Source organism: Anser brachyrhynchus, assembly GCF_964034855.1.
Source record: "Anser brachyrhynchus genome assembly, chromosome: 16".
NCBI lineage: Eukaryota > Metazoa > Chordata > Aves > Anseriformes > Anatidae > Anser > Anser brachyrhynchus.
The window spans coordinates 15,082,394-15,103,423 of NC_137734.1; the positions used below are offsets into that span (position 1 = coordinate 15,082,394).

Here is a 21,030-nt window from a genome sequence, read left to right on the forward strand (position 1 = left end):
TGAAAACTCAATTATGAAAGTTATTAAGCAGGTATTCTTTATTACTGCACCGTACTGGTAGTGTGCTTATATTAGTGGGATATATACATATTCATTTTTTTTCCTGTAAGTTTCTTGCATATTCATCAGATCACCAAAGAATCATTAACATAGGTTCCCGCCCCTCTTCACGTGTGTACTGGAGTCCTTGGGTGGTTGTCCGGTGTACTCTGGTGGTCTTTTTTTGAAGGCCAGAAGTCTTCCTCGCTGCTAAACTTCTGACCTTTCCTTTCTTTGACAGACTTCAGCAGTCAAGTCAGGTCTTGCTGGTCCTATTATCTATGCATACAGTCTTTTACGCCCTTATCTTTGGGGTTGTTAACATACAATTGTGCTAGCTAAGACCTACAGAATCAACATCCTTTATCTTGTTCCCTGTCTCAACCCAGTGCAAGCAGTGAGGACAGCACAAATGCTCAGTGCTGCTGGCTCCACTGAGCTCATTTGAATTTCTAAGGCTCCTGCCGTGCCCCATCCTCAGCCAAAGTCACTATCCGGGGTTTGCTCAGCAGCACAGCTCTGCTCGCAGCCCAATAGCTCTGCAGGGCAGCAGCATGGCCCTGCAGCACCATTGTTTCCATTACAGCGGTCAGCGCACGGGACAGGCAGTGTGCTTGGTGTCATGTCAAGCGGCATAGCTGATTAACTGTTATGGGTTTCAGGGTATTGAACTATCACGCTCACAGATAACATAGAACACCTTCACTCTAGTCGCGTTCAATGAGAATTATCATGGCTAGGAACAATGCAATTAATTGCAATTTATTACAGCAACAGGTACACAGGCTCTTTGGATTGCCAGCGATAAATTCATTGTCTGCAAAAGCAAGCTAGCATGCATGAAATACACAGGTACACAGCCTGGCTATTAATGCGTTAAAAGACACAAAGGCTCTATAGAGATTTCTACGTTTCTGCAGAGACATCTGGTATAACCAAGCGTTCAAATCTTACCCCATGGCATCCCAATGGGGGGGAAGAGAGGCTCAGCCCATCGACTGATCCCAGAAGTCAGAAGGTATCCTTCGTGATGGTATCTTCCCTAACATCCCCTTTCTCTTAAGCCAATTTATACTATTTTCTTTTAGGTGGAGCTTGAGTGACTCTACTCAAGCATATCTTGGTTATGATTGGTAAAAAGTTTTCTCACTTTCGTTTAAAGGTATAGGCTACGAGAAATTCAGAGTGCGTGCTCAGTGAGGGGTGGTTGCACCTTGGAGGCGGGTAGCTTTTGGGATGCAGGTGTGTTTTGGTATTATAATGATATTATAATGAGCAAAAGTGCACTAGAGTACAGCATTTTGTCAAAAATATGACAGGTCATTGGCTCAGGGTAGCAAATGTGCAGTTTACCGGTCTCAGTGTGCGCAAGAGCAGTCGGGTCCCCACCTGGTCACAGAGCCTAGCCGCGCTGTCTCCACTCCGCTCTACGCTCCGTACTGTTCCTTAGAGTCAGCGCGCCAGGTTTCCCCAGTGCGATAGCATCTAAGGTTGGAGGCCTAGGGAACGTTTAGGTAGTGCAGCTACACTCCACCCTGGAAGCTTCTTCAATGCTGTACATCTTCTTTAAAATGTGAATATTAGTTTAATTTTCCTAGTTATTTTAGGCAATTTCTCCACACCTGGGGAAAGCACAGTGGCCTGTTCTGTGCCCGCTGCCTTGCACCTCAGCCCCAAAGGCTGCTCAAACTGTGGCACGCTGGGGGCTCTGGGGCCCCAGCGCTGTTGGCCAGGGGGTGCTCTAGGGCAGGCTGGTTGTGGGAGGAGAGGCGATGCTGGGACCAGAGGCACGGGTGGAGTCCTGGGAGAGGGTTGCATTTCAAGCGGCTTATCAGATATTCCCTCCTGAATCAAAGTGGCTCCTACTCGTTGAGCACATGAACGAAGGAAGCAGGGAAGACACCTCGCCTGTGAGGCTGTCCTTCAATCCAGCCTTTCTGCAAGGAGAAAGGAAAAAAAGGAGGTGTGAGCACAGGCACAGGGGTTCTCAGGGGAATAAGAAACTGGGCCTATCACACTGCCCCACTGCCCGAACACAGTGCTCTGCAGGAGGCTGTGGCTGGTTGGAGAAAAGGAAGAATGAACAGAGAGAACCATCGTGCAGGAGGAGGGACTGAGGCTGTGTCTCCATGCGGCACTGGGGGGGCTGAGCCTGGCATCGGAGACACCTGTGCAACAGAAAGATATGGAAACAGATGGAATATGTATAAAATGTGAAATGTGATGTTACAGAAGGGAGCAGAAGAGTTTTCTACATAGTTTATGGAGCAGAATCTCAAGAGGAGGTTTGACTACTGCCTGTAAATACTTACCCAGATCAACGTCTGGGAGAAAGAGCTCTTCTCCAATATAAAAATATATTTGATGGTGGAATGGAGAATTTGGACACATTTGGGTTAGAAATTAGGTGTCATTTTTAAATGAGGGTTATCAGTTATTAGCTACAAACAATGAAGCCTTTGAATTTGCTTCTCCTAAAGTGCTGTAATTGCTGTTTGCAATTGTTTGAAGGATCAGGAAAGCACAACTGTAATCACTGCTTGCTGCTTAAGTCCCCAGAGGGTAAGTGAGGTGTGCATTTACACCCATGTCCAACCCTACTCCCTGCCCTGGAGGAACCATGCTGCTGCCAGCAAGGGCAAATAGCTCACGGTTCGCAGGATTACAAACCCCCCGGTATGCAAGAAACTTGTGACACAACAGGATCCTTTTGGCTCTGCTGAGGCTGCAGAAGCCACCACAGCTGGCAAGGAAGTCCTGTTTTGGTGATGCCAGCCAACCTGATATTGGGCAAGACTTCCTATGCTCTCCTCACATCAGGGCTGAGGACCTGCCTGCCTTGGAGTAGGCCAACAGCAGCCCATAGGAGAGCAGCCTCTGATGCCCACACAGAGGGTGGCTGGCTGGGGATGCAGGGGGGCAAGGAAGCTGCTGCAGGGTGAGGGGACCGACCAGGCCATGAGGAGAGGGAGGGGAACATGCTGGCACCTGTCCCAGCAGCAGAGCAGACTAGAGGTGTGAGGTCCTTGCAGGACGTGAGGATGCAGAGATCTCAGAGTAGGTTGCCCAGGTGTCAAGGAAAAGATGGAAAATGGAGAGACAGAAGCAAAGCAGGAAATGATAACTGGTGTGACAGTCCTGGGACAGAGGCAAGAGATGGATGAAGAGGGGAATTGTGCGCATCCCAATGCCATTCAGCACACATGGGGTTCACTCACCCACCAGTTGCTGTCCTCCTTTTCAGACACCACAATGATCTCGCCTGTGCGGAAGGTCAGCTCATCTTCCCGGTCAGCATTGCAGTCATAAAGAGCGCGGACCCTGCGGAGCAGCAGCTTGTTCTGCAAGCAGGAGAGAGCATTGTCAAACCTCCTCCATACTTTGTGCCATCACCTTTGCCACACACAAGTAAAATAAATTTAGTGCCTTACTCCTTGATCGAGTCCAGAAGTTGGACTCGAGGACTCTTGTGGGTCCCTTCCAACTCAGGATATTCTATGACTCCATGATCCTACCCCACCCTCCCCCAGCAAAGATGTGTGAGAAGTGAGCTCAAGAGATGGGGAAGTTTACTGAAGGAGGGAGGGCAGAGGTGGCCAAGCACATGCTGGGAGTTTGGATGGGACAGAGTTCCATACGAGGCTTCTTGCTGCTTGGGCATCTGTCCAGAGGCACCTGCTTCTGTTCCCTGGGACTGTGGCACTAGTGGACACACTGTTTGGGGCCCCGGTTCCCAGAGCAGCTCTGTGCAAGGAGGCAGGGGTGCTGCTCAGCACAACCCAAGCCCAAGCAACCCAAGCAAGGTCCCCCTAATGAAAGGGCTGGGGAGAAGGGTGTCCCCTGGGGCACAGAGGCTGGGCCAGGGTGGACATGGAACCCTTGTCCTTGTCCAGAAGTGCACCCTAATCTGCCAACAACCTGAATTCACAGACAAGGCTTTTCCCAAAAGGCACTGGAGCATCGTGCGGATTTTGGTTAGCAGTAAATATCAGCAATCTCTGTAGGTCCAAGTGTGCATTGGGAGGGACCTGCCTTTCCCATGCACATAATTCCCAGCATCTGTTGGGGAGATGTCAAAGCCAGGGAGGCACAGTAGAGGTGCTGGGAGGAGAGGCTGCTGGGACCAGCTCCAGCTCACTTCAAAACCAGAGGTGATAAACGCAGGCAGACCTGGGAGCTGAGCTAAGCTGATCCTGGCCCATGACCACCTACCAAACTGCTCCTCCGAGGAAGAGGAGGTGGGACATGTGGGGGATGTCCACAACATGGCTCTGACTCTTGGAGGGATCGGTGTGGGCCAGGCTGTCCGGCTTTGCTGGGAACAGGCGTGTAGAGGCAGTCCATGGCCTTCAGGGCACCTACAACACAAGCAGGGTGGTCACGTCCTCCCACCTTTAAACACAGGTGGACAACACCTGTTGACAACAGCAACCACCACTCTTGGGCAACACTGTGCAGCATGGTGCTGCTCCTTGTCACAGCGTGAGAAAAAGTACCCCAGCCGGCTGAGATGGAAAGCAGGAAGGGAAACAGGATCTGGGTTTGGGGTTAAGAAGGGCAGCAGGGGAAGAGGATGTGGTTAGGAAGCAGAAAGACTTAGAGTGGAGTCTGGGGTGAGGAAAAGCATCACCAGGCAGAGCCGGCAGTGGTGGGAGCTGGGCCGTGCAGCTCCAATGTGCCCCCAAGCTACCCTGGCTCAACAAGCCACGACCAGTCTGATCTAGCAGGTGCTGGGCCACTGGCCAAACAGCATGGCCAATCCCCATAGCATGGCCTGTTCTTGCCCGTCCTGGGCTGGTCTGTTCATTACCCGAAGCCAGGATGGCAAGACTTGGTTTCTCAGGGCTAAGTGGGACCCAAGGAGCTGGCTCTGAGGATGTACGCTTGTGCTTGATGCTGAGAGACAGTGGGGGGCTCCTCCTGGTTCGTGTGTCCTCAGCAAAGTTGGATGAGCTGGTAAGAAGATGAGGACATGACCCCTCAGGAGCTAAAAAGGGAGCAAGAACAGATCATGGGTCAGCAGCAAGCAGAGCTCCTGGGAGCAAAGCTCTGGGGGAAAATTTGCACAAATGCATCAACAGGAATAGTCATTTCTCTGCTTGCAGGTCTGACTTGAGAAATTTGTGAGGTTGGAGCCACAGTTCGGACAGATGGAGGGGAGGTCAGGCAGGACTTGTCAAGTCTCCCAGAAAGCAGGACAGCTTGAGGAACTGGGGAGCTCCAGCTCTCAGAGCTGGGACACACCATGGAAACAATGGGCAAGGGCAGCAGGATCCCATCTTACTTAGGAGCAGAACTGCAATGCTGATGTTTCTACTGGCAGCTTTTTCTTCCCAGCCATGTCTCTAAATATGCTCATCTCTGCCTTTCCCAACAGCAGCAGCACTCAGGAACGCACCAAGGGTAAGGATACACCATGCTGTTCCTCAAAGTGGGGCTCAGTGCTAGGAAAAACCAGCCAGCACAAGCCAGCCTTCCTTCCTCAAGGAGAAGAGGACAGATGGGCATCCTATGGCACTAGACAGCCCCTCACATCTCATTAGGGTCCCATCTTTTGCTGATGGAACCAGGCTGCATGGGCTCCAGCAGCTCACCCCACCACCCTACGCAGGATCTCACCTGACTTTGCCCGCTGGGGTGGGAAGGAAGGCAGGTAGGAGAGTGCTGGTGGCATGTCCAGGCTGTGGAGGTGGGTGTCTGGCAGGGCGTAGATGTCCAGCCGCCTCCCCTGGGGCACTGGCCCTGCTGCTTCCGGCCTGGAGGCAGTGGCAGGGGGGTGGCAGCAGCTCTGGGGATGGGCAGACCCCCTCTTCACAAGACCCAGCTGGGAAACAGATATTCATAAGTTAGTGCATGTGGCAAGGGTGATCGGCCAGAACAGGAGCACCCGCTCCAGTGTGGTGGGAGCAGGGCCTGTGGTGGCATGCATAGACCTGAGTCCTCCAGAGTTTCAGGCCCATGGAGGGGCCTCACCTTCTCATCCAGGTCTTCATCGCTCTCATACATGTCGTCTTGGCCCAGCCACCACTCATACTCTACATCGACGCGCGGGTTGAACTGGTTGTTCTGGGCCTGCAACAGCTGGGGCAATGAGGAGTCCCTTGAGGACCCAGCAGCCCTGTCCTGCCACACCAGCCCCATCCCTGACCGACACTTTGATTATCCAGAAAACAACTGCAAGCTGTGAGTGGTGCTTCCCATCCAGCAGGCCGGGGATTTTGCAAAGGTCTCCAGACATACTTGTTGGGATATGGCCAAAGCAGGGCTTGGACTTGCCAAGGAGATGCTCTCACCCCATATGGCTTAGTACAGCTTCAGGTCCCACTGCCTGGCCTGTCTGAAACTGCCCAGCCCTGAGGGACCCCTCACCAGCAGTGCCAGCACTTGCCAGACCCCTTGGCACCCTCCTCTGTGTCCCACACCAGCAGTGGAGATGCTGAAGGATGTGGGTGGCCCTGCACCAAGCATCCATGCAGTGTCTTTCCCAGCCATGCTCTGCCGCCAGCATGTGCCCCAAAACCAGGGGCTGAGACACCATGTCCTACCAGCAATTCACACTGGGGATGTCTTGTCCTCCGGGCAATGTCCAGGGCTGTCTCTCCTGCTTTGTTAGCTGTGGGGAGAAAGGGCAACCTTGAACCTTTTTGAGGGAAGTGAAGGGCAGTGCTGCATGCAGGGAGCCTGTGGAGACTTGCAGCAGAAATGTTACAGTCACGGGGGAAGGAGGAGAGGACATGTCCAGTTCAGGAGCCCCAGAAGCAGGAAGAGACCCTTAGAGGGGCTGAGTGAGGTGCTGATGGCACCAAGATCAACAGATCCTTCAGATCCCATCACATCTACATGCTGTTTCTGGGGACAAACAAGTACAGGGAAAATCATCTGAAGAGAAGGGACAGCCTAAACCCAGACTGAAACAAAGACTCAAGCCATTAACAGATGGTGATGGGAAGATGAAGAAGAGGGAAGGAGCAATGAGACACACAGATAAGGAGAGAAAGGACTGTGAGTAAATCCTGATGGTTTACGGAGATGGGACATGATAGAGGGACAGAAGAGCACAGTCACTGCCAGAGCAGTGACCAAAAGTGCTACAAAACCAAAGTCCCACAGCCAGCAGTCCAAGGAGGACTCCATATTTGGCACCCTTTGTCCTCTGAGTCACTTGCAGGAAGCTTTGGGCAGACCTGGTTTGTGTGTCCTCATGCCTGCTGGATGGACAGGCCGCCAGGAAACACCATGCCTGTGAGTGTGGGTATGAGTGCAAACGTTGACAACCATTTTACTTCGGTTTCATTTTAGGCCCCTCTCTGTGGAGCTGTGGCATGGGGCTGGCTGAGAAGGGGTGGGCAGCTATGGGAAACCTGGAGAAGGGGAAGGGCAAGGGTTCTGCACCCTAAGGGACCAAGGAACACCCCCCAAACCAGTAGCAGAGTCTGCACCGGCTGCTTCAGGTACCTAGAGAGTCAGTGAAGACGGGTCAGGCACCTCTGCTTCTTCCTTGGCTGAGGCAGTGAGAAATTTGGCTGCCAAACCACTGTGTGACTGCAGAGACACACACCCATGTCCACTACCCCATCATGGTGGTCTCTCCGCCCTTGTGGGAAATGGGCACATCTCAGGAGTGCCCAGGAAGCATGGCTCAGCGCACCCACCCACTCAGCTGGTACCAGATGGTAAAAACATTTGTGACTTCCCTTGTCACCCAGGATCCCAGCTTAAAAGTTCACTTCTGTGTTGTGAAGAGGCCATTCATAGGCACTATAAATGACAGGACCTGTGACCTGGGCTCCAGGGCACCTGCGTTTTGGCAGCCCTCCTACCTGCTCTCCAGCATTGCAGGGTTGGCTCTGAAAATGAAAGCTAAGTGCCTGTCAGCCCACGGGCAGGGTCCCCACAACACCATCACTAACTGGCCTCTCCCAAATCTCCCCAGCCTCAGACTAGTCCTGTTGAGCGCTCCAGCAAGGTCAGGGTGGTATTTGCAGAGAAGAGTTAGAAGACTTAGGGATCCCATGGCCACTCACCGATGGCAATACTGGCTTTGGCCTTCAGCAGCAGTTTGAGACACTCGGGTTTGTTGTGAGTGCAGCAGTAGTGAAGTGGCGTGTTCCCCACCACAGTCTGCTTTTCTAGGCTCCCGCTGCAGCAAAAGGTGGATATTGTCAGCAAATCTGAGGAGAGCTGCTGGCCCCAGCCACATGCTGGCCTACACATCATTCTTCCCAGGTCTCCTGGAGAGTGCTTGAGAAGAGGCGGTCACCGCCACTGTTGTACCTCAACCCAGAGGACATGAGGGAAGGTAAGGCCCCTCTGATCTAGGGATAGTTACCCCAAGTCCACCCCATGGCACATTTGCTGGGAGGCCTTCCCTGGTGCTTCTTCTCTTCTTTGGGAGCATTTTGGAGAAGCCCATGAGTTTTGCACCTTTCACTAGCACTGGCTTAGTCATGACAAGCTGACTGGGTGTCTTGAGCTTACCTGTTCTGGACAAGAAAATCAACGATATGCAATGAGGTTTGGTCAGACAACAGCACTGCCAGGTGGAGAATGGTCTCCCCAGGTTCCTGTAACCAAGACAGAAGCAGCAAAAAACAGGCTGGGTCTGCCAACGCTGGCATCCCAGAGAAGAGCTCTGTCCTTCAAGAACTGTTCTTTACACAATTAAAATCCCTGACAGGTGAACAGAAACAGGTTTTACTTGTCTCTCTTTGGAGCCATGCCCACCAAGGCTCATGTGAACTGAGTAAACATGTGGAGCTATAGAGCCATGTTTCTCCAGAAAGGTTTTTCTAATCACACTCTCACCTTTTCTTTGTCCTCTGTGTAGCTTGCTCATTTTTCTCAGAGGCTTAGCTACTCATTTTCTAAACATCTGCCCTTTACCTGGCATCTTTATTATATATTTGTGTTGGCTTCATGAAGAATCTATTCTTCATGAAGAATCCATCCCTTTTCACATTTAGAAACAGCAACCAAAGGTAACTTTTTTTTCCCCCAGGCCAGCAGCAGACCTTCATCGAGGTCATGATTTCAGGGTGCATAACAGCTGCTCCCTGTGGAGCTGCTCCTTGCCTGTCAGTTTGTCCTAAGACATCCCATTCTTGTTCATGGCAGCATTTTGCTCCTTCAGTTATACTTGGGAGAACACCCACTGGTGTCCTTGCTGGGAAAGAAGATGGCACAGCAACTGAGAAAACCCCCCTCTGCCATGGCGTTCCTCACTCTGTGGGTTCTTTTGGCAAAGAACCTGACAAAACATTTCCAAACACCCCCGAAACATCCCACTGCCTTCTGTGGGTAGAAGCTACTTGGGTCTGCTCCAAGGGCTCAGGCTCCCCACAGCCCCAGATTGCACAAGCTGCCTGTAGGAGCCCCTTGTGGATGTCCCTTGTCTTGTTCCTCTGATGATGGTACCATCCACCAGGTGCCATACCTGCAGAGGTGCCTGCACAGGCTCGCTCAAATCCATGTTCTCTGCATAAGCTTGGAGTAAAGAAAATACGTCCTTATTCTTGACGGCTTCTGGGAGGCTTGGGCACTGAGCAGCAGGGCTCCTCTTGGCATATTTCTTCTCAACATACTTGGAAATGATGAAATTTTTCCGAAAGGCCCTGGCAGAGACCAGCCAAGTGAGAGTTAGGAGCCCTGGGGTGACCCCTTGAGCATCCAGGGGTGTTCCCTCCTCTCCTGCTGCTCCAGCTGCTCTCCCTCTCTCTCCTGCAGATCTGCCAGGCAATGTAGCACCTTTCCTGTCCTTGCTTCTAGCAGGGCTCCCACCACCTTCCTCCAATGATCTGAGGCCTTGCTGGGAGGGACAGGGAAGCATCAGTTCATCTCCCACTCTCCCGGGCACTCAGCACTTCCAGACCCCTCCATCGCCTCTTCTCCAAGCAGAGAAGAGCTCTGCACTGGGCTCAGCTCCCTGACAATGAGGTGCTGGGGAAGCACCAGGTGTGAACTGGGAAAGAGTACCCAAGGATCGGGAATGGCTTCTGGAGGAGGACTGGCCAAGCCAGCTGCCCAGATGGAGGGTGCAAGAGCAGCAGAAGCAGTGACCAGCCAGAGGATCTGGGGGGCAGCAGGTGTGACCCAGGGGCACTGGAGCGCTCCCAACAGAAAAGGTGATCGCAGAAGGGCTAAATTATTATTACTGCATACAGCTTGTTTTCTTAGCAGCCAAGTCCAAGGCTGGACCTGGCAACCCTGACCCCACTCTCGCAGTTGCATTTTCTGGTTCTCCCTGCTCTCTGCCAGCCAAGTGCCCAATTCTTGCTCATCTATTTACTGCAGTGTAGAACCATGCTGTCTAAAAGGTGCCCTAGTTGGGCCTTACACACCTGGAATGGACCTGGATTGTGCCTGGTCTGCCTCTCCACCCTCCTGAAAGTCCCCTCAGCCCTGATAACCCCAGCTATGGCTTTCCCCCAAGAGCTCTGCTGAAGCTCAGATTTGCGGCACTAAGCCCTGGAGAAGCCCTCAGCTACTGCTGGAACCAGCCACCACCCAAGCTCTCCCCTGTCCTCTCCTAAAAGCTGGGGCATTCGAAGCTGAAGGACAAGGGGACTGAGCTCATGTCTCCTGAGAGTACCTACAGCTACCAGCTCTGCTCTCTGCCAAATGTGAATTATGGCCTCTTGCTGCTCTCCTGCCTCAATCACTCCTGCAGCCCTGGTGCAAAAGGCCCAGGAGGAATGATGTGCCTTCCCCTCCTCCTTTAACAAACCAGTTCAGGTCCCTTCAAGCCAAATATCCTTCTTCTAACCATGCAGAATCAGGAGGACAGGCAACTCTGCTACCTCTACTTTACCTTAGAAAAGGCTCAGAAGAAGATTTTTGTGGCCTGCATCCACAGCAAACACAAGGACAGATACAACCCCACCACCTCAGTGAAAGACACAGGCACCTAGTGCAGACTGGAATTCTGACCAGGTTTGCATCTCTCTGCACTTCCATCACAAGTAACTTGGCCACGCACATCATGATGCCCACCATTCATTTTCTCACCATCTCTCCTCCCTTGGTTGATGACTACACTGAGCCCACTGATGCTGGGTCCCAGCTACTGCATGTGGAGAACTGCACTGCACCAGGTAAGTCACTGTCCCCTGTCCCACTCCGCCCTCCCACCTGGGGTGGGAGGGCCATCCTCCCTACCAATGTGCACAGCCACAGAGCTGTCCTGCTTGGCAGCTCCACTTTTGGTTTCTCTTCTTGCCTTTCCAGCTTTGTCTCAATCCTGGCTCTTATCCTGCTGGCTCTTCCTCACTCCTCCACTCTCTTTTATCAAACCTTTCCTGCTGGGCTTGATGAAATTGCTTCTAAAGAGAAGTTACAGTCTGGGGAGGAGATCGGGTGGTGCTACGTGCCTGGTCACTGCGGGGAGCAAGCAGGACCGCAGAACATGCCCACAAATACCAGCTCTTGCAGAGCAACTCACATGTCACTGTGCACCACAGGCTTGGCGGAGAAGCTGGAAAGATTCGCTTCCATGATGTCATTGAAGCCAGCGTTGCTGATGTTCCTTGCCAGCTGCAAAACAGCCCAGCTAGAGGTGACATGGGACATGCAGCAGCACTACAGGTGTGGCAGCAGGAGAGGAAGCTTGGGGCTGAGATGCTGGCCGGGTATGGGGGATGTCAATGGGTGTGGGGATGTTTGTGTCCAACAGCCAGAGGCTCTGTCCTGACTCCTACTGCCGATATCTCCCCGCTCCAGCAGTACAACCACAGAGCTGAGCCCTAGGCTTGGATCTGAGCATGCAATGGTCCCAAAACTAAAACGGCACCATGCAAAGCCTCCAGCCCCTGTCCACCCCACACTGCTCTATCCCAATTTGGGCTTGGTCCTGCCCTGCACCATGGGACAAAGCTGGGGGAGATGGGTGACCCAAGAACAGCGAAGTGACACTCTCCTCTTCTTCTTGAAGATAACAGTTCCTACCACAGTAACCATGAAACTCCAGGCATTACAGCTTGGTATGGGCCAGCTTAAGAGGGGGGGAAACCCCGCAGAGTTAAGTTGGTTTCAGAAGGACCACAGCAGAAGAATGAGAAGGCCAGTGGACAGAGCACACCAGCAGCATCCTACCAGCAATTCAGAGGTTGCCAGCTTGTCCAAAGACAGTGACTGGATGCGGGAGACATGCACACCCATCTCTCTGTGAATCCCAGAGCACTCAATGCAGATCAGGATGCCCAAGTTAATGGAGAGCCAGGTGGGATCTGCAGAGACAACACTGCTGGGTTCACGCCCATTTCCTGCCTCTCATCCCCACTGCTTAGGGCACAAGCTGCACAGCAGGACCAGCAGCAGAGAGATGCTGGAGCATGGAGGGAAGGCAAACAGCTGGCTCTCACCCGGTGCTGAGCAGTCACAGCACTCCCTGTTCCCAGGCATGCCTCTGACCTCCTTGATGATGGCCCGGGTCAGCTCCTCCCTGCTGCTCTCCCCTCCGCCCTGCGCCTTGCTGAAGGCCACGTTCAGCGCCTCCTCCTTGCTGTTGCTGAGGACGGACACCCAGCTGCGTGGGCAGAAAGTGGCTTAGGAGTGGGGCCCCGCAGGGGAGAGCCTGGCTCTGCATGGAGCCACCAAGCACAAAGCTTCTGCACAGGACTCCAGCAGAAAAATGGTGCCAGAAAACTTTGTGGGGCCCCATGACCCGCTCGCTGCCAGCCCCCAAAGCAATCAGGACACAGCAAGGATGGGAAGGGCATCAAACAAGGGCAGCAGTGATCTGTTTAATTAGCTGAAGAGCTGGCTCCCCATCGGCAGACAGACAAGCATTTTTTGTTTGCCACTGAGCTGCTCTTTGCTGGCGGTACTTACGCGACACAGTCCTGCTCATCCTCCGCCAGGAAGCGATACGTGCGGTTGTCTGAAACACACAGAGCCGTGCTTCTCTGGGCACTGCGCTCACCCATCCTGCCCACCAGGCTCGGCGGGGTGACAGCCACCTCCTTCCCACCTGGCCCCTCCATGATGCTCCCCCAGCAAAGGGACCTGCTCCCATGTTGGGGTAGAGGGATGCTGGTGTTGGCTAAGATGCTGCACGGGAACTGTGCTCTTGCAGTCCACACACACACACACACACACACTGCTGCAATGCCCGTCTCATGTCCCGTCTGTTCTTTGCTGCCTCTGAGCACAGCTGCCCCCCACCACAACTTCCCAAGCTGACCCAAAGCTGAGAGCTTCCCTTCCTCCCTGCCTGCACTCACTCTCTGAACCCGAAGCACCACCACCCTCTGGGCACTTTCTGGAGGAGCCATGGGACAGGCGCCAGCACTCACGTGAAACCAGATCAAAGCATTTCTTGTCATCCACATTCGGCTTCACCTGGCAGGTCAGTAGGTTCAATTTGGCTGGCGGGCGGTTGGGCTATGAGTAGAGCAAGGAAGACTCAGGCCTCATGGCATCAAATGGTGGTGGCCCAGCAGTGGCAATCGTCACCTGGCTCCAGAGCCATGGACCTGCCTTGCCCCCAGCACTTCATCCTTGACTCTGCTTTCAGGAGTAATGCAAGAAGCAGCAAAGTGGACCTTTTCTTTCCCAACAGCCTGGTCCCAACAGCCTGGGGGTGCCTGGTCCTCAGGCTCACTCCCTCCATGCACACAGGCAAGTGAGGGCCTCCCATGTTTGTCCCTTGGGTCACAGGGACTCAAATCTCAGTGGGAAGTCTGCTTCGGCAGGGCAGACAAGCAGTGCAAGTGCCAGGCACGAGGGCTCTGCTGGGTCCCCAGAAGCCACTGGAGTGGTGGGCGGCAGGGGCTCAGCTGACCCAGCAGGGGCAGGCGCAGCTCCCAGGCAGGAGCAGAGCAGGGTGGAAGAACCAGTTCCTACCGTGCTGTGAGAGATGGTCAGGTAGCCATTCCTGATGGTGCATTTCCTCTTCTGCCAGACTTTTCTCAGCCTGGAAATGAGCAGAGGGTGGGATGAGAGGACACAAACCCACCAGGCAGAGGAACAGATCATGCCATGCAGGAGTGCTGGTGAGCTGTGCAAGGGACAGAGTGGGGACATGGCTCTCATCAGCCATCCTGTCCATACTGTCACAGAGTCTGTCATTCTTGGTCTGCTTTGAACTGAGAAGGGCCCATCATATGGCATAAGAACAGGCTTGTACAGATGGGTAACAGCTGCGGCAGAGGCAATGTGGACACAGAGCATTGCTTGGAGCAGCAGGTCCTGCTACAGAGCACGCAGACCTTTGCATGTGTCCCCAGCAAACAGCCAGGACTGTTACCTCCAAGCTGCTCCTAACACCTCCAAGACTATAAATGGGAGAAGGATGGAGGAGATACACCCAAAAAGGGGGAGAGACTGAACTTCAACCTGCAGTGAAGTGGACTCCTGAGCTTCAGTTCATTATTTTCTGTCCAGTTTCAGGTTAATCTAGGACCATTCAAGACCCTTCCCAGGACTGCTCATCTCCCAGTGCATGTCTCCTGTGATTCCCAGCCCTCAGGCTCCCATACACCGGTTGGAGATCCTCTCTTCAATGACAGTGGAGCTCATGATCTGACTCCTGGACATGGGCACAGGACAGATCTGAAGCAGCACAAGGGAAACCTCAGTTCCCTGCTGTCTTTCTCCTGTGGCCCTTGATGCCATCTCCAAGGTGGCACTGATCTGCGCTGCTGGTAAGCCACACCTCATTTGTGTTCCTTCCCCTAAATCTCACGCAGGAAGCTGAGCCCAGTACTGATCTGTGGGGTCTGAGGGTTGGAAAAGCAAAGGACGTGTCAGGGCTGGGAGGCAGGCATGTGAAAGAGTAGAAAACTTCACCCAGCCTGTGTATAAGTCCTCATCCCATCCATGAGGAGCTTCAGAGGGCACTAGGTAGTTTCACGTGAGAGAAATGCCCTGAGGGCCATGGGATGGACACTAGCTGCCCGCAGCCCTGTGTAGAAAGCTGCGGGAGACTGGGACAGCACCAAGCACACCTTCATGCAGCTCGTCCTGCTCCTCTGCCCTTGCTACCACTCCAGAAGAGGAGGTTGGGCTGGGTGAGCCCTGTGCTGGCCACAAAGGACCAAAGTACAACCATAAGAGACACGCTGAATCCCAACTCACCCATCGCTTTTCTTAAAGAGGGTCCCTGTCTTCTCTGTGCCGTACTGCTTGTTCCCTTGCAGCTGGTGCATGTTGTACCCTGCTTGCTTGCTCCCAGTGTCCTGGCAGAAGGAGAGGAATAGCAGCCGGGGTGACACCAGAAGGCAGCTGGGGCTGCTTCGGGTGGGAGGGAAGGAGTGACAGGGTAACCGGCGCCCTGTGAGGGTGTTCCCCCGGGGAGAAGGATCTGGCTTTACCTCCTTCTGCTCCAGCTGCAATGCTGCCTTCAGCTGATCCCGAAGGGCACAGAGCTGCTTCTTCTCCTCGTCCTGCCTGGTCTTCAGCTTCAGGGTACCAAAACACAGCGAGAGCTCACACAGGAGGAGGAGGAGAGCCCCGTGCACCTCAGCCCCTGTCACTTCCCCAGGTCCATTGCGAGCCCCGTTCCTGAGGTGGGAGGTGGCCGCTCCTCCCCTGCAATGCTGTGGTGCCTGTGCACAAAGCTCTTCAACAGAAACTTCTGTGAGGGAGCAGGCACGTCCCCAGGCAACCAGGGACCATGGCAAGAGCAATCTGCACTTTAGCCACCGTGTTATTTTCTGAGAAAACAACAGTCCAAAGCTCCCCATGGTGCAAAAACAACCAACAGCTTGAAGGACGCTGTAGGGTTTGTTTGTTTTTTTTTTTCTTCCTCCAGTTTGGTAGTGTCAGTAATTAAAAAGTCACCAAGCCATCAAAAAGTTAATTTCCACCAGGGATCTTGGTACAGGACTATGGCCCTGAAATGGAGCCTGGTGTTTGGTCTGCATGAAGGACCCAGAAGATGCTGTTTGCTGTGCTCGGTTACCTCGCTCCAGGGTGGCACGTCCTCTCTTTTTGTTATTTAAATGATGAATTTTAATTTCAATATGAATGATTACATTATGGAACAAGCAGGATAATTCCCCTAGAAAAATGGCAGTTGCCCAGAGGAGAGCAGCACTACAGGATCAGGGAAATGACTACAAATAACACTGTCACAGTCTGTGGGTGAGGATCATATCCCAGGCCCCCGCAAATCATGACTTATGAGGAGGTTTGGAAAAGGAGGAGCAAGGCAAACTAGATCTCAGGTCTAGAAATGCTAACATAAACCTTCTGCAGCACTTGAGGGACTTGGTACCCGCAGTGTTCAGGCTCTGAAATCCCACCATAGGCTTTGCCATTTTGAAAAACCTCTTCCTGTCTCCTGGCCATGTATGACTGCCAGAGCCCAAAGTCAAAAGATAAAGGTCACAAGGCTTACGCAGCCCTGTGAGAACTTCTCTCCAGCAAGACAAAGCCCCCAACAAAGAGCATGACGAGCTTCAGTTAGTAGCAATGGGCAGGAAAGCCAGGAGCACAAATGAGAAACCTGAAAGCCTGAAGAGCAGCTATGACAGTTGAATACATCAGTGCCTCTGGTATCCAGTTCTATGTTTCTTCTTAATATTATTCTGTGCCCTGGGGTATGACACCAAAACTTTCCCACTCCCAGTGATGGCTGCATTTCCCCTCAAAGGGTCACATTACACATTGCAGGCTCAGGAAATGACGACAGATGAGAAAGTCCCCAGATCTGCTTTTGCAAAGGAAGAGGAGGGCCTGGGGCAGACATCCCCGCTCTCCAGCCTGCGCCCCCTTGATGCACCCAACCTCAAATGAATACTCACATTCTGCAGCTCTGGAATGAGCTCATCTGTAAAATTCTTCAGTTTTGCTGTTGCAGTTAAACATTCCTGGAAAAAACTGAGAGGAGAGGCTAACGTAAGAGCAGTCTGAAATCCTGCTCTTAGTGCTGGCTGTAAAGCCAGCACTGGGCTCTCCCAAGCTTTTGTTTCATTGTCAAAAAACAGCTTTCTTATTAAATATACTTTGAAGCAGTTAAATTCAGGGAGAGTGCTCAGCACTGTCTTCTTCACATCCCAGATTTCAGTGAAAGTTGCCTGCTGTCTGTCCTATATTGTCATATGAAGTATGTCAGACTAAAGAGAGTAGACACACACCATTGAGATCCTTGTCTCCACCACCTCCAGGAGAAGAGGATTTTTGGCATGTTAGAGAATAGGCCAAGTCAACTGCAAGACCTCTAGGTCCTGCAAATTAAACCACCTCCCAGATTCCCTCTAAAACCAGCACTTCTGGAGTGAAGGGGAGTGAAGGCAGGTTGACAGTCAACTTACTTGAACTGTGAGCTGCAGTGCTTGATGTGGTTTTGCAGCAAGTCGATCCCTTTCTTGGTTTTGATCTCATTCACTTTGATTAGATACTGAAGGGAAAAGGACACAGCGACTGAAGGTGTAGCTTAGAGAGAAATGCCTTTCACGTGCTTTTCTTTATGCCCACCCCCCCACCCCCCATTACCAGTGAAGAGCAGTGTGTTGTGGCTCTTCCTGGTGGTCAGGCCCTGATGGGAGCAGCTCGTGTGGCTTTTCTGGGGTGAGAAGTTGGTGGCAGGCAGGGCCCATGAACATGAGTGCTCTGATCTGTCCAAGAGAGCGATGGACCCGTGGTGGGTGCAGTTGTATCTCTACTGCCAGGTTAATACAGGCTCATGCTTCATCTAAACTCCTTGATCAGCCCCTATCAAAGGTTGGCTTGAGCCTACTGCAACCCAGGCAGCTCTCCAACTGAGGGACCATGTGGGCAGACCACAAAGAACTAGGGCAGGGAGGAGCCAGACAGACTTGTGGGGTCTGTGCCATGCCCCAGCTGCTCCCACCTGTCCTGTCCCTGTCCTTACCTCACACATGTTTAACTGGAAGGTCCTGCGCTCCTTCTCCATCTCCTCAGCAATCTCCCCGCTGCTCACCTCACTCCGCACCATGCCATGCTGCTTTGCCAGCTCACGCTTCTCTTTCTCGATCCTCGTGCTCAAGGAAAGAGAGACACCTGAAAGGCTCTGTCTGACTGCTCTCTGGTGAAAGCAGCCAAAAACAAGCCTCCAGGTCCACATCTCAGGGCAAGGAAGCCTGACAACTTACAGTTTGCTCTCATAGTCTTTGCAGGCCTTCTCAAAGGGCTTCTTGAACTCCTAGGAATAGCCAAAGGTACTGTTTGATGACTATGATCAGGACAGACCCTTGCTCACCCTGAGCATGCTGCATTCCCACAAGGTCACCCTGGCAGTAAGGCCCCACAGACCCAAGACATGGGTGTCCACAGGACTGTCCCTCCCCAGGAAGGTGTCCTCACCTCTGCTACATGTGCAGTGAACAAGTGCACTCACCAGTGCAGGTCACTCACAGGCATATGCTTGCACCCACACAAATACGCATGCAAATACACAGACGCATAGCCTCCAAAACATACATCACACACACGTGCATCACATAGGGATGTGCACAGCAGTACCTGGGTATGAAACCTTTTGCAGACTCACATTGTTAAGGGCAGAAGGAATTGCTAACATGCACACAAGCCAGAAAGTAGCAACCAGATTCTCAGCCTTTGAAGCCAGAACATTGTGTTTAACTAAACCACCTCTCAGAAAGACATCAGAAACCCACCTAAAGCTGGCAACATTGTCAGACTCTGATTCTTCCTTGGGTACTCATTCAATAGTGAATTAGTCTTGCTGCTACAAGGCCATTCATGATCTGTTTCTCACCTGACTTCATGTGATTTTACTATCTTGCTATATACAGCCGCGTTTGTCCATTAAATGCATTTATGCCACACTCTGCTCTTTTCTCACTGCTTACTGCTCTGCAGACCTCTGTCTCACAGAAAGATAGGGTAAATCCCCTGGGTAAGGCCCCCAGGTTGGAGGGGGGACTTCAGGAGGTCTCCAGCCCAGCCTCCTGCTCCAGGCTGGGGCATCACTGAATTAGGGCCAGGCTTTGTCCAGGTGGTTGTTGAAAACTCCCAGGGACAGAGACCCCACATCCTCTCTGGCTTCTTGTCCCAAGGCTTCTCTGACCCTCAAGGAGAAATTTCTTTATGTCAAGGCAGAACCTTATAAGGGCAGATCTCGTGTTTGTCTCCATTCTAATGAAAATGTCAAACAGATTCAGGTCAGGCTGTGATTCCTGTTGGTTCGCATTAAAAATGCCTTCAGCTTAATCATGACTTCCTGCAGGCAGCTGTTTTTATTCCTCTCTCTCTGAATGATTTTCTCGGTTTCTAATGCCTTCTTGTTATTGTCCTTAATGTAAATATCAGACTTTTTTCCTTCACATTTTATATTCTTTTATCATACTACATGTTAGAAGTTCCAGAATTTGCTCTCTCCTTCCATTTTGATGCTCCCGTATAGCACTAGCTCCCAATGGGATGCCTAAAGGTTTGTTTCAATATTTAGTAATTAGAGAGAAAAAAAAAGGAAAAAATATGGAGAAGAAAACATGGGATGCTTGTCAGAGTATCTGCAGGTGCGGTGGAAGATGGCACTGGAGCAATAGCATGGATCTGCTCCAGGGAGCAGCAGCACTGCCCCTGCTCCTCCTGAGCTGGTCTGCCCAGCCAGCATGGGGGGCCTCATCGTAGAGCTGAGTGCATTCATGCTTACCCTAGTTGCTCATTAAATCCTAGCAATCTTGTGTGTATGTTAGTTGATAATTAATTGCTTTACCATTTCAAATATATACCATGTTTGCAGGGACAGTCATGCAGGGGTGACAGCCTAAGTACAGTCACAGGGACTTTGTGGTAGAAATAATGCACGCAAACTTACCAAGGTCCATGACGACCTTCCCATTGGTTGAAAGAAAAGCAAAAATTAAATATAAGTTTGATGCTTTTCCTAAAATCTACATTGATGAGCACTGAGAAGCTCTCTCGTATCTGTATGTTCCAGAAATTCCATGTTCACTTTAGCACCTGCTACTCTGCAGTTCCTGACACGTATGTGCAGCTGGTAGATACACACACGCACAGTCAGAGTCACACAAACACACGTGTGCTCACACATGGCAGTGCAGGAGCCATGCGGGGCTGCAAGGACCTCACCAGGAGGTTAGGGGGGGATCTGTGCCCTGACGGAAGGGAAGATAAAAATATTTGGTGCACAATAGCTTTGGTTGTCCTTGCATAGCGAGTACCTCCAGACTCCTCAGGATTCAGCTGTGTGCCTGCAGAGGTCCCAGCTCAGAGGGGCCACCAGCCTGACTCTGGTGTGAGGCCCGGCCTCAGGAGGGAGCAGGATGCAGCACATGAGGTGCAGGCAGCCCTGCCCTTGCAACACGTCTCCCTGACAGAGGGCAGGACACAGACCAGGGGCAAGCCCCACAGCAAGCCCCACGGCAAGCCCCCCTGCTCTGCCCCTTGTTCAAACAGCCCCACTGCCGAGCAGCTCCTTCAGCCCCTGCTTACCCCTTTGAGCTCTTTCATGTCGCCCTTTATTAACGACTCCAGGGAAAAGTTAATGTTGTGGTACAAACTCTGCAACTGGAAAGAAAGAGAGAGATCATGCGCTGACACTGCCCAAGCCAGTCAGGATAGCATGGGAGCTCCTGGAAACAGTAAGCTGATCCAGCTGTGGGTGCAGCCCCAGCTCTGTGCCTGGAAAAGTTCAGCTCCTAGCCTTGTATAAGGCAGAGTGGTTTTTGCTAACACTGAACAAGGACAGGGAAAACCCAAAACCAGAAAAGCATCTGGGGACCTAAGACCTATTTGCAAACAGTCCCTCTTCCCAGAAGCCCCCACATCCTTTCTGATACCTGTAGCCAGGTCACCAGCAGGTGTCACTGGGGCACATTTTGCTTCAACATCTGCTTGCGAGCGCACATAAGGAACCACTTTGGAAAACAGCCAGCTAAAAGCCTCCAATCTTGGAAATTACCAAGCTAGAAAAAAACGCAACAGCCAGCCTAAGCCAGTGCTGGGGAGAGCATGGCTTCATGCAGGACACTGTACTGGAAACAATCCAGAGCACCCTTGCAGCCAGCACTTCTGTGATCCCCAAGGCTCTCCCAGCTCCCT

At 52.3% G+C, this 21,030-nt stretch overlaps 1 protein-coding gene across 1 annotated transcript in view; it reads right to left on the minus strand.

Annotated features, from left to right (window-relative positions):
* Positions 1-23: 23 nt before the first annotated feature.
* The window catches only part of LOC308178729 (arf-GAP with SH3 domain, ANK repeat and PH domain-containing protein 1-like), a 27,167-nt gene continuing 6,160 nt past the window's right edge, over positions 24-21,030 (minus strand). Inside the window, exons 4-26 of the mRNA XM_080557761.1 lie at positions 20,422-20,496; positions 18,093-18,142; positions 17,852-17,981; positions 17,292-17,377; positions 16,782-16,857; positions 15,348-15,434; positions 15,112-15,212; positions 13,879-13,948; positions 13,329-13,416; positions 12,865-12,913; positions 12,396-12,559; positions 12,127-12,260; positions 11,477-11,568; positions 9,473-9,650; positions 8,518-8,603; positions 8,064-8,179; positions 6,585-6,652; positions 6,013-6,120; positions 5,659-5,863; positions 4,850-5,026; positions 4,252-4,397; positions 3,258-3,380; positions 24-1,976 (exon numbers count right to left, since the gene is read on the minus strand). Of these exons, the coding sequence (XP_080413887.1) occupies positions 1,902-1,976; positions 3,258-3,380; positions 4,252-4,397; positions 4,850-5,026; positions 5,659-5,863; positions 6,013-6,120; positions 6,585-6,652; positions 8,064-8,179; positions 8,518-8,603; positions 9,473-9,650; positions 11,477-11,568; positions 12,127-12,260; positions 12,396-12,559; positions 12,865-12,913; positions 13,329-13,416; positions 13,879-13,948; positions 15,112-15,212; positions 15,348-15,434; positions 16,782-16,857; positions 17,292-17,377; positions 17,852-17,981; positions 18,093-18,142; positions 20,422-20,496 (2,484 nt within the window). The 3' untranslated portion in view covers positions 24-1,901. The remainder of the gene's footprint in view (positions 1,977-3,257; positions 3,381-4,251; positions 4,398-4,849; positions 5,027-5,658; positions 5,864-6,012; positions 6,121-6,584; positions 6,653-8,063; positions 8,180-8,517; positions 8,604-9,472; positions 9,651-11,476; positions 11,569-12,126; positions 12,261-12,395; positions 12,560-12,864; positions 12,914-13,328; positions 13,417-13,878; positions 13,949-15,111; positions 15,213-15,347; positions 15,435-16,781; positions 16,858-17,291; positions 17,378-17,851; positions 17,982-18,092; positions 18,143-20,421; positions 20,497-21,030) is intronic.